Source organism: Panthera pardus, unplaced genomic scaffold (assembly GCF_024362965.1).
Source record: "Panthera pardus isolate Hobbes unplaced genomic scaffold, ASM2436296v1 HiC_scaffold_12, whole genome shotgun sequence".
Taxonomy (NCBI): Eukaryota; Metazoa; Chordata; class Mammalia; order Carnivora; family Felidae; genus Panthera; species Panthera pardus.
This window is the reverse complement of record NW_026526677.1, coordinates 9,948,945-9,965,577: the sequence shown is the minus strand read 5'-3', so window position 1 is coordinate 9,965,577 and position 16,633 is coordinate 9,948,945. Positions and strand designations below refer to the sequence as shown.

At 62.4% G+C, this 16,633-nt stretch overlaps 1 protein-coding gene across 1 annotated transcript in view; it reads left to right on the top strand.

Annotated features, from left to right (window-relative positions):
• Positions 1 to 16,633, top strand: part of DAGLA (diacylglycerol lipase alpha) — a 62,711-nt gene that overhangs the window by 35,010 nt on the left and 11,068 nt on the right. The window contains exons 2-11 of the mRNA XM_053899639.1: positions 2,713 to 2,851; positions 3,248 to 3,459; positions 4,809 to 4,910; positions 5,358 to 5,496; positions 8,780 to 8,867; positions 10,698 to 10,832; positions 11,057 to 11,134; positions 13,024 to 13,148; positions 15,905 to 16,058; positions 16,437 to 16,520. Coding sequence (XP_053755614.1) covers positions 2,757 to 2,851; positions 3,248 to 3,459; positions 4,809 to 4,910; positions 5,358 to 5,496; positions 8,780 to 8,867; positions 10,698 to 10,832; positions 11,057 to 11,134; positions 13,024 to 13,148; positions 15,905 to 16,058; positions 16,437 to 16,520 — 1,212 coding nt within the window. The 5' untranslated portion in view covers positions 2,713 to 2,756. The remainder of the gene's footprint in view (positions 1 to 2,712; positions 2,852 to 3,247; positions 3,460 to 4,808; positions 4,911 to 5,357; positions 5,497 to 8,779; positions 8,868 to 10,697; positions 10,833 to 11,056; positions 11,135 to 13,023; positions 13,149 to 15,904; positions 16,059 to 16,436; positions 16,521 to 16,633) is intronic.

The following is a 16,633-nucleotide window of genomic DNA, read 5'->3' as shown; positions in this document are numbered from 1 at the left end:
TGCCCCCCCGCCCCCCTCTGAGACATTTCCTGCAGATGAAATCACATCCCCAGCAGGGGAACAGGCCCCCATTGTGAAGGGCTGGGGTCTCAGAGAAAGGGCGCCTTTCAAGCCCTTAAAAATAGCAGCCCTGAGATCCATGAATCCACATGGAGTGAAGCGGCCCAGCCTCCCCCAGCGGCACAGGCCCTGTGACCCCCATCCCACACCGTGACCTGTCATTGACCAGCCACAGTATCCACTAGCCCAGGCGGGGGAGGGGTGGCCGGTTCCCACCCCCACCCCCACCCCCCAGGCTCACAAGCTCTTCCTCTGCCTCGCCCACTCCCTGAGCCCCTCCCTGCCATTATCCAGCACCTCTGGGGCCTCTGCTGGCATTCTCTCCCGTGGTCCTCCCCAGAACTTTAGCAGGTGGGGTCGAGTGACATTTTACAGATGAGGAAACTGAGGCACAGCTAGTAAGTCACACAGTTAGTGGGTGTCGGGGCCCTGGTTTGAAGCCAGGCAGCCGGGGCACCCGGCCCTGTGCCAGGATCCTGGGGTGGTGGGCTGGCCCCGGGTACAGGCTGGAGGAGCAGGGCACCCGGTGGGATCAGCCCGAAGGAGCCCTGCCACGTGAGCTGGGTGGGCACTGGCAGCGGCCGTGGCTGTCGGCCTCAGGCCGGTCGCCCCCTGAGCCTGGGCAGAGGCTGGCACTGCGGGCATCACTCCGGTGGCTTGACAGAACTGACAGGCCTTCGGGTACCTCCGCGGGGCCAGGGGCCAGGCTCTCCCCATTTCCCGCTGGAGCGCAGGGAGGGCAGGGCTGTGCGCACACACGCAGGTCGCGTGTGAGTTCGCAGGTATGAGGTGAAGGAGTGGTAGCCGGTCTAGACTCCTAGAGGTGAAGGGTGGGGATGCCCCTTGGGGGATGGGGGAGGGCCCTCTGCAGGGCCCCCCCGAGAACACGATGGGTGGGTGGCTGGCAGAGGCAGGACCCTCCAGCCCCCCTAGGACGGCACACCCCTTCCTCCCACCGCAGGGGTCTGGGCGGAGTAGCGCTTAGAGGGGATGGGAACTGCAGCACCTGCCGGGACCCAGCTGGCCCCCTGCGCCACCTGGAGACGGGAGGGGCTGGGGAGACCCGCAGCTGAAACACCAGCTGTTGGCAGCGCTGGCCGGCCCCAGCCCCTCCTGGGACCCACCGGCTGGAGCCCCGGCCCTCCACCCCCGGCTACCCCACCCCACCACGCGGCTCCCGGGCTCTTCATCCTTCTCCCCACTTCCCAGAATCCGCGCTCTGACTCCTCCTTGGAGAGAGTGGGATGATGTCACTTCCTGAGGGGGGAGGAGTAGGCACGACCCCGACAGGCTAGCCCGCCCGCCCGCCGGGCCGCCAGCTTGCAGGGAACAGCCTGGCAGCGGCTGAAGTGGCTGCACCAGGGGGAGAGAGAGACGGGCTGGCTTGGACATGCCGGCTGGCCCCCCGGCCCCATGTCCCCTCATCCAGCCTGAGGGCCGTGCCCACCGGCCGGGGGATACCTGGTCACTTGCTTCCCGAGTGATGCTGGTCTCCGAGGACACTCGCTTTCCCCGGAGCGGTCACCGGGGAGAGGACTTGCCGCCCGCCTCTGGACCAGGTGCCATGTAAGCCTCTGGGCCTGGGGGCAGCTGCCCACCAGCGGGGGCGCCCACCCCCCCTACGGCAGGGAGTCCTCTGCACAGTTCAGCACAGGGCTACCCTGGAGCCCCTCACCAGCATCTCCCCGAATGACCCCCCTGTGGGGAGCCTCCTGGCCCGCAGCACTACCCTTGCTCCTGGGGCTCTAGGGAGTTGGGGGTCCCTGGATTCCTGGGCACTCCTCCCTGAGCTTGCCTGTGGCGAATTTGAACTCCGCGGCTTCGGAGAGTTTTGAACTGGGCGGCAAAGGTTGCGCGGCTCAGCATGGGCATGGAAGGTGTGGCTGCCAAGACGGGGTGCCCTGCAGGGCCCAGTCACCACCCTTCGAGTAGAGGGGCTGGATGGCCCCCATCATGCTCCTGACCCCGGATCCCAACTATGCCCCTCCCTACCAAGGGGCATAGCTGTGGTTGGGCATTCTGCCTGATGAGTGTAAAATCAAGTCACGCTCCCAGGGGTCCAGCAAAGCAAGAAACTGAAGAGCTCATTCAACAGCTCCTTGCTGAGCACCTACTGCGTGCTGGGCGCCCTCCCGCCTTTACGCTCGGCCCACGTACGCCCTTACCCCCACCTTCCCCAAGGTCTTCAGCCTTCTGCTTGTTTGTTTTGGGCTGAGAAGCCCCCATCCCACCCCAAGGACTGCACGCACTGGCCAGATCTGGAAAAAAGGCAACAGGGGAGCTGGGGGCTTTCCTGATCCCACGTAGGGAGAGGCAGGGGGTGAGCCCAGGTCTTTAACGGAACTGGGAAGTTACTGCTGCGGTGACCCCAGGGAGAGCCGGTCCCGAAGGGCCAGCACCAGTCTCGGGGACAGGAGAGTCCTCAGGCATAAGGCCAAAGCCAGCGTCTAGCTGCTGAGGTCCTTTATATTGGCTCTGGGGGTGTGGATAGGGCCGGATGTAGGTCCTGCCCCGGGATGGATCAGCATTTCCGATGGCCTGGAAGCCCGTGGGCCGTGGGGCCTGGGAGGGATGCTCGCGTGCTGGCCACGCCTGGCCGAGGAGTATGCCACGGCAGCCCAGGCAGCCACAGGGTCCTCTGCTGTCTTGCAGGAGGTGAGCACCAGGCCCGCTGAGCCTCTGCAGAGCCGCCAGCCATGCCCGGGATCGTGGTGTTCCGGCGGCGCTGGTCTGTGGGCAGTGATGACCTCGTCCTGCCGGCCATCTTCCTCTTCCTCCTGCACACCACCTGGTGAGTCTTGGGGCCATGCCACAGGCCTGGAAGAAGGCCTTCTGGCCATCCGTGCTGCCCCTGTCATGCTCCCAGCTCCTAGGAGTTGGTGTCTGGAACCCCCACCACCTAGGGACATACCCACGTGGTGCCCAGAGGCCTTGCCTGGCCACCACTGGCCCTGGCCCCGTGACTGGGCAGGGCCGCCGCTGCTGTCCCCCCGCAGCTGGCAGCTGGGCTCCCTGCTCTCGCCTCCCTGTTCCCGGCCGCCCGTGTCCTCAGAGGCACTAGATAGCAGGAGGACGGTGCTCCTGAGCCTGAAGCCGTGGAGCCCTCCAGCCGCTGAGTCCTGGCTGGCCAGGGAGCTCGGGAGGTGCCCGCGCGGCCTGGCCCCCTCTCACGTGCGCGTTTCCCCAGGTTTGTGATCCTGTCTGTGGTGCTCTTCGGCCTGGTCTACAACCCCAACGAGGCCTGCTCCCTGAACCTGGTGGACCACGGCCGCGGCTACCTAGGCATCCTGCTGAGCTGCATGATCGCCGAGATGGCCATCATCTGGCTGAGCATGCGCGGGGGCATCCTCTACACAGAGCCCCGCGAATCCATGCAGTACGTGCTCTACGTGCGCCTGGGTAAGGGCCACCCGCCTCGGGTGGGGGCGGCTCCGGACCACCCCCACCTCCGCCCTCCTCTCACGCTCCGTCATTCATCCAGCCAACATCTGGTGGGCACACGCGATGGGCCAGGCCCTGGGCCAGCACCAGGGTCCAGTGGCGAGCCAGCAGGCTTACTGGGCTTACGTTCTGGACCAGGGGGGTGGGCGGACGGTGGCCTGAGGGCCACATCCAGCCTGCCGTCTGTTTTTGTAAATAGTTTTATTGGAACCCAGCCACACTCATTCGTTTACGCGCTCACTCCCTATGGCTGCTTTTGCATGACTCTAGCGGAGCTGAGTAGTCATGACAGAGAATAGGACCCGCAAGTGTAAGATACTTACTCTGGCCCTGACTGAAAGAGTTCTTTGGCCCCTGTTCTAGGCCAAGTGCGTCTCTTCAGCTGCTTTGAAATCCTCCCCCAGGCAGCGCTCCCCTTCCCCGGAAGCCTCTCCGGGGCCCAGATTCGCTCCCTGGGGGGCCGGCCTGTGTTCTCTTTCTGGGCTTCGGTTCCAGCTGCTGTTCCCGGTGTTTCCTCGTGAACGCTTCTCTGGGGCTTCTGTGAGCTGCGCTAAGCCCTTCCCCTTGCTAAGTGAGGGAGGAGCCATTTTTGATCTCATTTTACAGATGAGGAATCTGGGGCCCAGGGAGGCTAATTAGCTCCCTTCAAGGTCACACGGCTAGTGTGTGTGTGTGTGTCAGAGCTGGGGTTTGAACCCAGGTTGTTTGTCTCCAAAGCCTGGAGTCTGAGCTGCCCCAGGTGCTGCCTGTGGAGCCGGGGTCTCTAACGCTGCCCCGCGTCCCCACACCCCCCGGCCTGGGCAGCCGCAGCGGCCTGCTGGGGTTCCTCCTTCCTCCCTCCTGAGGGCCGGAGCCTCCTCCTGGGGAAATAGCAGTCTCTATGAGTGAACCCTCTCCCATCTAATTCTCCGCAGTCCTGTAACGCAGACGTCATCACTCCATTTTACAGATGAGGAAACGGAGGCCCAGGGAATTAGGTAACTTGGCCAAGATATGCCTGATACCGGAGTTCACAGGCATAATTCTAAAATCCTGAAAGAACACAGAAATGCCACTTCATCCTCCGCCTTTCCAGGGGGATCACCCTCTGAGGGGGAACCTCAGGGGCCCTTGGGCATTTAAGCTGGAACAGGTGGTGGGCACGCTGTGGCGGGACAGAACGGTGGCGGGACCGCCGTGCCCCGTGGGCCCCCTCTGCCGCGAGGCTGGTGGCCCTGCCGCAGGAGGGACCGGGCGGAGGTTCCGGGGCCCTTCCCTGGCAGGCCCACCCTGGCCATCCTTCAGCCAGCACCCTGCTCTCCTTGCAGCCATCCTGGTGATCGAGTTCATCTATGCCATCGTGGGCATCGTCTGGCTCACTCAGTACTACACCTCCTGCAACGACCTCACTGCCAAGAACGTCACCCTCGGTATGTGAGCCAGCGCCCCCCCCCCCCCCCCCGCGCCGGGGGTTGGAAGGGACAGGGTCAGCTTAGAGAAGAGGAAGCTCAGGCACCTCCCAGGGCAAAGGGTTTCCGTGAGGACACTGGGCAGGATGGCGGTGGCCTTTATCCTGCGGTCTGCCCTCCCGCCTCAGAGGAACCTGTTGTGTGCGGGGGGCGGGGGGGCGCAGCCTCACCAGAAACCCACAGAGCTGGCCGCTCTGAACCAAGGGTGGGCCTTGGGGTCATGGCTCAGGGGGACTCGGGGGGGCACGGGGACAATCACGGGGACAACCAGGTGACCAGAGGCCGGGGCCGGGGGCTTCTGAGCCTGGCGGTGACAGGGAGGCTCCGGCGCCCCTTTCCCCAGAGCTGGCGAGCCAGGGAGGTCCCCCCCAGCACCTCCCCACCTTGTTTCCCACCGCCGCCCCGTAGGGATGGTCGTCTGCAACTGGGTGGTCATCCTCAGCGTCTGCATCACCGTCCTCTGTGTCTTCGACCCCACGGGCCGCACCTTTGTCAAGCTAAGAGCCACCAAGAGGCGGCAGCGCAACCTCCGGACCTACAACCTCCGGTCAGTTGGCTGGGCGGGCGGGCGGCCCCCTAGCAGGTGCGCGGACAGGCGGGCACAGCCGGCCCCGAGCCGCCCAAACCGCGGCTCCGCCTGTGTGAGCCACGGGCATTGGCCAAAGTCTTAACGTCTCCCTGCCTCAGTTTCTTGGTCTGTAAAGCGGGAATAATGACAGCTCCTGCCTCCGACGGCTGCTGTGAGATTTAAATAAAATAAGCGGGAAGTGCTTAATGCTGTGCTCACACGCTTGGTACGTGCTCGGTAAATGGGACCGTTGTTACCATTGCCTTCGTTTTCAGTGCTTTTTTGTTTTTCTTGTTTCTGTTTTCATTTATTTTGAGAGAGCACAAGAATGTGCATGCGTGCAGGGGTGGGGCAGAGAGAGGGAGAGAGAGAAGCCCAAGCAGGCCCCACATAGGGCTCAAGAGCCCGATGCAGGGCTGGAGCTCACGAACTGTGCTACCGTGACCTGAGCCAAAGCTGAGAGCCAGACATTTAAACGACTTAAGCTCACTTAAATGACCAAGCCGCCCAGGTGCCCCCATCTTCAGTGCTGCTAATCACAAGGGTCATAATAGCACGAAGCATGCATAACCCAAGCCAAGCATCACGTGTGCTAACTAACAGCAGCTCTGTGAGGTCACCCCTATAACGCAGACAGAGCTAGGACACAGAAGTTGTGTGACTTGCCTGAGTGACACAGCCAGGATATGATGGAGCTAGGCTCAAGCTTTAGGAGATCTGGCTTTAGGGCCCTTGCTCCTAACCACTTGGCTAGGCTGCCTCTACGATTAAGGGACCTAGAGAAGGTTAATCAAGGAAGGCTTCCTGGAGGAGGTAAGTTTTGCACAGCGTTTAAAAGAAAGGGGAAAGCTGTGCCATGTTAGAGGAAATGAGGGAGGGAATCGAGGGTCATAGCGATTCCTGTTTCCTGAAAGAAAAAGAGAGGGGAGGGGGGCTTCCAGGGTGCCCCGTGGTGACTCTACTAATGACCCAGGCTCTATGAGGACCCCCTTTTGCACCATCAGTCCACTGGGTCATTCTCCAACCCTGGTGCTGTTAGGAGACCCATTCTATCGATGAGGAGGAGTCAGTCCCAGAGAGGACAGGTCACTTGCCACAGGTCATGCTGATGAGAGTGGTCGTGGCGACTCCGTCTGCAGGGCAGGGGAATCAGGAGCCCTCAGCCGGGGCCGCGGGTCCCCCAGGGACTCTCCCCACCCCGCCCTCCTGCGCCTCCGCTCTGGGCTCCCCTCAGGCCCTCCACGTCAGCTCGGCTCAACGGCCAGAGCCACACCCGCGCCTGGGCTGGCCACCTCCCAGCCCAAAATACCAGGTCCCGGAGCCAAGGCCCTGGAGCCCGTTTTCCCTGGCGGTGCAGTGGGCCACCACCACCCCGTCCCATTTTCGCGCTCAGAGCCCACGCCCCCACCCGACCTGGTTTCTGGGCTCCTGGGGCCCTGGGAAAAAAAAAATCTCCCCTCTCTGATTCTGGGTAATTGCCCTGGGGGCCCAGGGAAGCCAACGCCTTTGCAGTTGGGGGCTGTCGGTTTAATTAGAAAGTTTTCCTGTGGTTTCTGGCCCTGTGGGGGCAAGAGGCCTCAGAGCTCGGGGCTCCAACCTGTTGCGTCTTCTCCAGCTCTCCGCAGGGGTCGGGAGGGCAGCCTAGGCTGCAGCTTGGTTAATATGACCACCTCTCACTCGGGCTGGTCTCCGCTGGCCCTCCCTCAGCTCTGAAAGCCAACAGTTTTTTTAACAAGGACATTTTCAAGCCTGCCTGCCCTTTCTCCACTTCCAGGAGAACGACACTGACAGGTTATTTTAGCATCTGGAAGTCAGGAAGCTGTTTAAGTCCCGGGCCCTCTCTCCTTCCAGGGAAATCTCGTAGGGGTTGGGAGAGAGATTATTCCCAGCGCTATTCCCTGGGAGCCTTGACCTTGGATCTTCACAGGGGTGTCTTCCCTCCCTTCACTTTAGTGAGCCCCGGGGCAGAGGGGTGCTGGGTCCATGAACTTTCTATCCAGATTCAGTGTCTCTCTGCCGGTGTTGGTCTCCAGTAGCCTAACTGATGCATGAGGCCAAACCTGTCACTGGCTCCATCTGCCACCTGGTGGACCTAAGGGGTAGTGCAGTCAAGTGTATAGTCAGCACTTTCCGTCAACCAGAGGCCCAGCAGCAAATACTCTTTAAAAGCCCATTAGATTAGAAAGAGTTAAAGAATGTGATGCTCTGGGAACCCAGCTTGCCAGCATGCTGTCCCTTCATCAAGCCCCTGGCAGGTGGGATGTTGGTTTATGACATAAGGCTGCCCAGGTCCCTTAGAGCTGGTAGATCCCAGAAGCGGCAATTCCCTTCTATCCTTCGCACCCTTTCCTAACCCCCTCCTCTAGCCCTAGAAAGCTCTGTGGCTTTCCCTGTTCCTTGTGGCCCACTGCCTTACGGAGCCAGGGCTGCAGGAAGCAGCCCCTAGCTGCAGAGAGAAGCCAACAGGCTCGGCAAGGAGGGCCTGGCCTGTCACTCCTGATGGATACTAAGAGCCTTGCAGCCATTCGGGGCCACCCCTACTAACCACCAAGCATCAGGGTCTGAAGGGGCTGGAGGGAGGGGGAGGGCACACGTCACAAAAGCAAACCAGCCCTGTCTTGCTCAATCTGGAAACTGACATCTTTAATGTTGGTGCTCTTAAATTCACACCCAAAACACCCCGATTTCGGGGCACCCAGAAATTGGAAGGGGCCCAGTGGATAATTGGCCGGTTGCTCTGCCTTTGGGTACAGACTCCTGGATACCCTGACTCCCCATCAGAGCAGCTAGACAAATTGGGACGGGGTGGGGGGTGGTGGGAATAGACAGGCGCCAGCCATGCAGATGAAAGGTGGAGGCCCTTGTCCCCTCTTATGTAACAGAGCCAAGGCGTTGAGAAATACAGAGCCTCATCTGGCCCTTAAACTCCCCCCAAATACAGGGAGGGAAATCCTTTCCAAGGGGAAGTAAGTCTGTCCAACAGGTCTGCTCCGGGTTTCACAGTGACTAGGCTGAGAGGCCCAGCACCCTGCTGTTGTCTCCCAGGGCTCATAGTTTGCGCCGTTGGATACCCGAGCAGTCCCCAGTTTGGGCTCCCACCTCTGAAGCCCCCAGGCCCAGGCCTGTTCTCTCCTAGACCTCCTGCCGGGGAGCCCTTTGCTGCGATCCTGGGAACAGGCTGCCCTGTTTCCATCCCATCTGGACCTAGGCTCTTCCGGTCCCGTCCCCTGACCTCACACATACCAACTCTCCCCCTCTGCAGGCACCGCTTAGAGGAGGGTCAGGCCACCAGCTGGTCGCGCCGGCTCAAAGTGTTCCTCTGCTGCACTCGGACGAAGGACTCCCAGTCAGTAAGTACTGGGAAATCTCTCCCGTCAGGTTCACATCCTGCTGTCAGCCACTCCGGAGCCCTCACTCCGTGGCAGAGCCAGGCGGGGCGGGGCTGGTCGACGGGCGCCGCCGGGTTTTAAGCAAGAACGAGGTGACAGCCTGCTCACACGAGGATCTGTTATCCGCTGACCGCACTCCCTCCAGCAGGCGAAACAGCCGGTCCCCTGCTTTGTCGAGGGGACGGAAAGGTTTCGAGACCTTCCATCCACCCCCTTTGGAACTTACAGCCTAGTTTGGGGAGGACGTACTGAAAAACCAGGGTGGCCTGAAAGCAAAGAACAGCATGGGAACACAAGTGACTCTGGGAGATGCTTCAGAGCTGTCAAGTGCTGAGCCCCAGTCGCACCCAGTCAGCCTCCACACCCTGTGCTCCGCGGAGCAGCCGAGGGGTCGGGCCAGTCAGCGCCGGGCGCTACGGAAGAAAGGCCCGGTCAGCTGAGGGCGGCCCCTGGTGGGGCGGCAGGGCCCCCGGGGTCCTTGAGGCAGAGTACCCCCCTCCCCACCCCAGTGCTGGCAGGGCCCTTAGACACCATTTAGCGGCCCCTCCTCGTTTTACAGATCAGGCGGCTGAGGCCCAGAGGGCCCAGACTTGTTCAGCGTCCCACAGCTAGTTAGTGGCCGAGCCGGTGAGGTCAGGAGACCACTCCTCCCCGAGCCAGACAGCAAGTGCCCTCCATGGAAGCCGCCGGAGGCCCGAGTGGCTCCTTCCCACCAGCGGTCCCTGGTGAGCTGTGGAATGAGTAATCGGGTATAAGAGAGCCCCAGCCCCCTCCGTCCCTGGAGGTGGTGCCTCTCCGTCACTCTGCTGTGTTGCCGAAAGTTGGAACTGAGTGCCAACATTGAAAATCAGGGCGTTTACGTACGGGTCGCATCTCTAGACCTGGCTCGCGGCGCAGTCAGCCGGGGGCTGAGAAGCAGCAGGCTCGGTCTGGCCTCATTAGGCCTTTGAGTTTGCAACCCCTGATTTGTCTTCCCTTACAAGTGCCAGGCACTCAAGGGTGAAAGAAACCCAGCAAGAGAGAACCACTCGCCGCGAGTGTGTTCCCATCACAGCCTCCCCTAAGAGGTTAGGGAGGTGCTTCCAGACTTCTCCTCCGACTGAGGCAGGGAAGGCACTGAGCGCGCCGACCAGCGTGGCCGCCTGGCCCGGGCTCGGGCCGGCCTGAGGACCGGGCTTACAGGGAACCCCAGAGTCGCACCTTCCTCCAGGCACATCGTGAGGGTCCCTGAGCCTGCAGCTGTGGGCAGCTGGGGGAGGGGGCCTGACACCCCAGAGGCTCAGCCCTTAGGAGGCCGTTCGAGGTCACAGCTGGTGGGAGGTGGGAAGAAACTCAGCGTGGAGAGGCAGCGGCCAGGAGCTCAGTTTTGGCTTCTCTGCTAGAGAGAAAGGCGGAGGAGAACAAGCCGGGCCGAGCAGGCCTTGATTCCTAGTGACTGGGGAAAGAACAGGAAATGGCTCACGTTGGCATCTGTGCGTGGTAGGCGGTGATGGTGAGTGCCGTAGGAGCTCTGAGGACAGAAGAGGGCCGGGAGGTGGAGGACGGACGAGGTTCGGTGGCTGTCCCAGACGGCTCTGGCCAGGTCCGCGGGGCCCAGAGCCCAGGCTAGGGCCCCTGGGGTCACGGCTGCAGAGGGCCACGTGGGGTTGGGCCCAGCTGGCGCCGTGCAGGTGCCGGGGCGAGCTTGCACCGGGCCCAGAGCAGAGCCCCGGCCCTGGGGGATTCATGCCCCGTCTCTCGCCCTCTCTCCCGCTCCCCTGCCCCTGCCTCCCACCCCCCTGGACCTCACAGGATGCCTACTCGGAAATCGCCTACCTCTTCGCCGAGTTTTTCCGAGACCTCGACATCGTGCCGTCCGACATCATTGCGGGTCTGGTGCTGCTCCGGCAGCGGCAGCGGGCCAAACGCAACGCGGTGCTGGACGAGGTGAGCGCCCGCCCTCCTCCCGGCATCTCCCTGCTGTCCCGGTGCCACTCCCCAGGTTTCCGGAGGTCACCCTCTGACGCCAGCTCCCCACCACACGCCCCCTTGGGGGGCATCGAGGCCCTTGGGAAGCAGGCAGAGTGAGAGCCGGGCGGGCCCGGACCCCCTTTCTCAGTCACGCAGCTGGACCTGGGACAGCCAGCCGCCTTTACACGCTGGTTTTACAGGCGAACAATGACATTTTGGCCTTCCTGTCTGGGATGCCAGTGACCAGAAACACCAAGTATCTCGACCTCAAGAACTCGGTGAGTCCGAAGCACCCCCCACCCTGCCTGCCCCCGGGTCCCTCTCCCTCTGCTGGGATGAGCTGAGCAGACCACCTGCCAGCCGCCCCGACAGCGGGCTGCACCTGCTCCTCCCTGAGTCCCCCTGCAGCTCTCCGGCCAGCCGCTCACCTCGGTTCACGCACCCCTTCATCCCGAGAAGCCCCACCCCCACCCCCATCACGCTGGTCCTCCGGACAAAACCCTGGAATCTGCTTAACCACACTCAGAACGTTTGGTCCTGGCCTCTTGAGGTTATCAAGAGCTTCACGGGGTGGGGGTGGGGGGGAGCTGCTTTTATTATTTGCCGCTGCTGCTGTGGTCATAAAAGACAGCAGGACGTAACCCGCTGGTTTCAAGCTTTTTTGAGCAGCAGAACCTCTCCTCGGGCATCTTGGCTAGAAATCCGGTGTGTCACAGGTAAAGGTGGGGCCGGTCCTGTGGCCAGGGGAGCCCCCCGCCTGCCCCCCCCCCCCGCCCCCCGCCATACCTCAAGGGCCCTGTGTTCCCCGGGCTAAAACTGCAGCCGGCAGCCTCAGGAGCAAACCCACTTAGGGACGCGTCAGCTCCGCCACTGTCGCTATGACCTTGGGCGTGTCCCCATCCCCTCTGAGCCCGTCCCTGTGTGTGTAATGGTGCTGGGCCCACCTTCCACACAGAACTCCGGTGGGGAGAAGAGGAGCCATCCGGAGTCCAGTTCCCCGCAAGGTCTCGTCTGGGACCCTACTAGAAAGGATTTACCCCTTGTAGCTAAATCCCCTAGAAAAGCCTCCGTCTGTCCCCACCGCCCAAAGTAGGTGTTCGTATCCCCTCTGAAAACAGCCCACCCACGGCAGGTGCCCAGCCCAGCCGGGCTTCCCCGGGGCGGCCCTGGGCTCTCTCACCATGTGAAGGGGGAGGGGCAGAGGCAGGCAGCAGAGCCTTGAGGTGCTGGGGTCCCCGCCCGCTGCTTGGCAAAGCCTGCCCGTGCCCCGCCCTCCAGCCAGAGCCAGGGAGGATGATTGCTTTCTTCAGCTCATTCCTAAAGAGCAGACAGGGCTGGCCCAGGGATGGTTCTACCCCTCTGGGCCCTTATTAAGGAGCTACCTAGTTCACTTCACGAGATGACTAATCACCCTCTTTAACTTTTACAAGGTGACTAATTCCCTCTAAGTGCAGGGGCCCTCCGGTGCCTGGCACACCCGGGACACTGGAAGCCGCTTTGCTGGGACACCTGTGCCTCCTGTGTCCTTCCAGCCCATCGGGCTGATGACAATAGCCACTGGCCTCAGACACCGGGTTTCACACTGGCGCCTTTCTCTGGAGAGATCCCAATCTGCTCCAGACGTCCCCTGGGAGCCTGTGATTTGACGCGTCAAACTGGAGTCTCCCCGGATTTGCAGACCAGGAACCCGAGGGCCGGGAGAGCCAGCTGACGGCTTCTCCGGTCACCCAGGGCCTGCAGGGCCAGCCCTGCCGCTCAAGGCCTGGATACCCCCAGCTGGAAGGGGTTAAATCTCCCTTCCCAGGCCTGATTGCCGAGGCGGGGGTGAATGCCACCCTGCCTCCCCCTCTCTTCCCTTGTCGGAAAAAACGGGCAAGGAAATCGATCCAGCACTGCGAGTGTTTTTCTGTCCCCAAATCATTAATTCTGAGGCTGGAGCAGCAGGACAGGCCCCAGGAGGCTTCGTGCCCTGGTTGCACGAAGATAATTAGGGAAATGCAATTATCATCTAGAGGGGCGGTCCCTCCTCCACAGTGGGAGCCGGTGGGCCTACAGCCCCCGGGGAGGCTGGCAGGACCGCTCCCTCCTCCTTTCTGGGGAGCCCTTGGGCCCAGAGGCTGCAGGCGGAAAGGGCAAGGGGTGACTGACTCCGCTTCCTCTCTTCCAGCAAGAGATGCTCCGCTACAAAGAGGTCTGCTACTACATGCTATTCGCTCTGGCCGCCTACGGGTGGCCCATGTACCTGATGCGGAAGCCTGCCTGTGGCCTCTGCCAGCTGGCTCGGTCCTGCTCGTGAGTACCCCGTCCTGTCCTTCTGGCCGGCCAGTGCGTGCGGAGGAGCCGAGGTCCCGCGGCTGGGCCAGCCTGTGGGACGCTCTCCCTGAACAGACTGTGCCTGCTGCCCTGCCCCACCTCCCCCGTGGTCTGCAACCCGCCCTCCCTCTCCTCCACCCTGCCTGTGGGCCGCGACCTTTCTAGTCGCGCATTATCCCCAGGCAGGGAAGAGCGTGGGCTTTGGAATCACGCAGATTCCAAAATCTGCTCTGAATCCAGATTTTGTCACCCGCAGCCTTGGGCGAGTCGACCCCCCTACCTCTGCAAGGCTCGGTTTCTTTATCTGTGTAATGGGGATGCTGGAGCTCTTTTGAGAGGATTCAACGATAGCTGTCCAGCCTCTGGCACTGCTGGTTCCCTTCCCCTGCCGTGTCTGTCTCTACCTCTCTCAACCACTCCCCTCTGCCCACATCTTGCTCCCTCCTGCTCCTGTCCTGTACTCTGCCTCTCTGAAAGAAAGGATTTTCTGCAGCCCGCGTCAGGGGCCTGGTGGACTGTGCTTCCCTAAGTGGACCAGAGAAGGGCACAGCTCCAGGAGGGGCCCTTCCCCGTCCTCGGTGTGTCCACCCTCAGTGTGGCCCAGACAGAAGGAGGACAGCTCCCTGGCTCCCTGGTCCCGAAAGGCTGGCAGGCTGGGCGGCAGCTTCTGTCTGTGACACCCCTGCCCTTGGGGCAGCCACACCTCTCCTGCGGTGCCCTTTGTTTCCAGAAGGCTGGGTGGCCCTGGGGACCTGGTTCTCCCCATCCCCCCCCGCCCCAGTGACTCACAGAGCGGACCACACACCCCACGCCCCCTCCCACAGCGGGTCCTCCCAGCGTCCCTGGGAGTCCCTGCCGCTGCCTAAGAAGCTTCTTGAAATGAGCACCAGACCAGGAGTCCCGGGACCTGGGCTCTGACAGGCCCTGCGCCGTCACTCATGGGCAGGGTGGGAGCGTCATTTGTGCAGGCGGCGTCTGTCCCACCTGTGCATGAGGTATTTCGGAAGCCAGGGAGTCACTGGCAGGCCGGGCACTCGGGGAGATATGCAGGCAGGAGGGATGCTGCTGTTTTTCCGCTCCCCGGTGCTGCAGGGAGAGAGAAGACGGTCCTCAAGGCCAAGGGTTCAAGCCCAGGTCTCTGTCCCTGAAGGCCACGCTGCGGTGGCCATGGGCTGACCGGGGTTAGAGAGAGGAGACAGCTGCCTGAGAACAGGAGTCTGGCCCCCAGACCCAGGCCGGCCCCCACTTGGCCCTACGGTTGGTGGGAGCCTCTCCCAGCGTGGGTTGAGGTGGCCGCCCACCCCAGGCCCGGTAGCTTCCGAGATGCAGCCGGACCCTGAGTTTGCTTAGCGAGGCTACTCCTCATCGGGATGTAACAATCCCTTAGATGCTGCTTGAGTGAAGACAAACCTCCCAGCATTGCCGAAATTCAGGCTCCTTAATAAAATCCCAGCTGTCATCTCAAGACAGCTGGCAGACCGCGCTCTTGTGTCCGCTCTGGGCTCCAGGGCTGGTCGGCTGGGTGCTGGCTCCCTCTGGTGGCCTGAGGAGCCCCTGCACTCCCTAGCAGGGTGCCCGGCTCTGACACTCAGCCCCTCATTGAGGGGGATGCCTACCCCGTGTGCCTGGTGCTGGGGACACAGCGGTAAACCAAGCAGAGCAAAGCCTGCCCCGTGGAGCCATCGCCTGGTGGAGAGGTACAGACAGTACACAGACAGGGACCCAGAGCCCGATGGAGCAGATTGATGCTTTGGGGAAAAATAAAGTCGGATGTGTCGTCAGGCTGGGGAACGCTGGCAGGGGGGCCTGGCTGTGCTAGATGAGGTGTCCAGGGTAGACGTCCCCGTGACATACATTTGAGCAGAGGTCTGAAGGAAGTGAGAAGTCCTGTCATGAGATATGGCCAGTGCATCTGAGGGCAGTCAGGAAGGCCGGTGGGGCCGGAGAGAAGTCGGAGGTCGCAAGCCAGAGAACCAGGGCCTGATGGGGCAGCGCCCTTGACCCTTGCAAGGACTCCAGCTCTGACAGTAGACAAGAAGGGCATCGCTGTAAGGTTTTGAGTGAAATGATGTGGCTTGACTCATGTCTCAGAGGCTCACCCTGGCTTCCGATCGAGAATGCTGAGGACAAGAGTAGAAGAGGGAGACCGGTCGGGAGGCCGCCACGACACTCCAAGCCAGAGATAATGGTGGAAAGGGTGGGCGCCAGGGAAGGTGGTTGGAGTCCGTTCTGAATCTGAAGGCAGGGCGAGCTGATGTGCCGACCGCCAGGCCGTGGGACGAGAGGTGGGGGGAGGACCCGAGGCCAGGTCCAAGTCTGGGACTGTGCACAGAGCAGCTGGGTGTGGGGGATTCAGGGAGCACGCGGGGGTGGACCATCGGGGACTGGGACCTGGCATGGTTGGATGGGGGCGTCTGGAGGCCGGGAGCAGGGCGGGCGGTTCGGTAGCTCGGAGGAGGTGTTCAGTGCCGGAGAGCAGGAGCAGGTGTGGTGAGCGAGAAGGCGGGAAGATCGTTGCTCTGGCGGAGGACGAGCCCCAGGAGGCTGCCAGTGAGGGAGAAGCAGTCCAGGGGTGAGGGGGAGAGAGCGTCGAGGGCGAGGGAGAGACCCACCCGGTCCCATGCTGCCAGGAGGCCAAGTAGGCTGAGGACCCTGGGACTTGCGAGGGAGGTTCCAGAGAGGACGGCAGAGAGAATGACTCTCCCGGGTCTCTGAGCCCTCTGCCACCTCACCAGGTGCTGCCTGTGCCCTGCGCGGCCCCGCTTCGCCCCGGGAGTCACCATCGAGGAAGACAACTGCTGTGGCTGCAACGCCATTGCCATCCGGCGCCACTTCCTGGACGAGAACATGACCGCGGTGGATATTGTGTACACCTCCTGCCACGACGCGGTGAGGGGCCCCCCGCGCCGGGCCTGCACTCCCTCTGGGGCTGGGAGGTGGTCCCCGACCCCACACGAAACACTGGGGCTTCTCAGCCAGCCTTTTGGGGGAAGGGATCAAGGGAATAAGCAGTGAGGGCCTGGGGAGGGGGCGGCGGTCTTTCTAGACCCTGCAGGCAGGACAGCTGCTCTCAGGCTGTCTGAGCTGGAGGGGAGCCTGGAGGGCAGGGCGGGCTGTGTGCCGGGTGGGGAGGGAGCCCTCGCCAGCCCTGCCGGGCCCAGCGGCCAGGGGAGCCGATTCCGTAGCAGGAAGACCTGCTCAGGTCACTCATTCCCCAAGTCTAGCCCCATCCCAAGGCCATTCGGCTCATGAACCCCCTTATCCTAGGTCTATGAGACCCCCTTCTACGTGGCAGTGGACCATGACAAGAAGAAGGTGGTGATCAGTATCCGGGGAACCCTTTCCCCTAAGGTATGCTGCCTGTGGCTCCCAGCCCGCCCCTGTGGACACCCTCACAGCTCCCGAGGGGTGCCTGTCATCCTCACCCCTCACCCCACCCCTCACCCGTCCTCTCTTTCCACAAG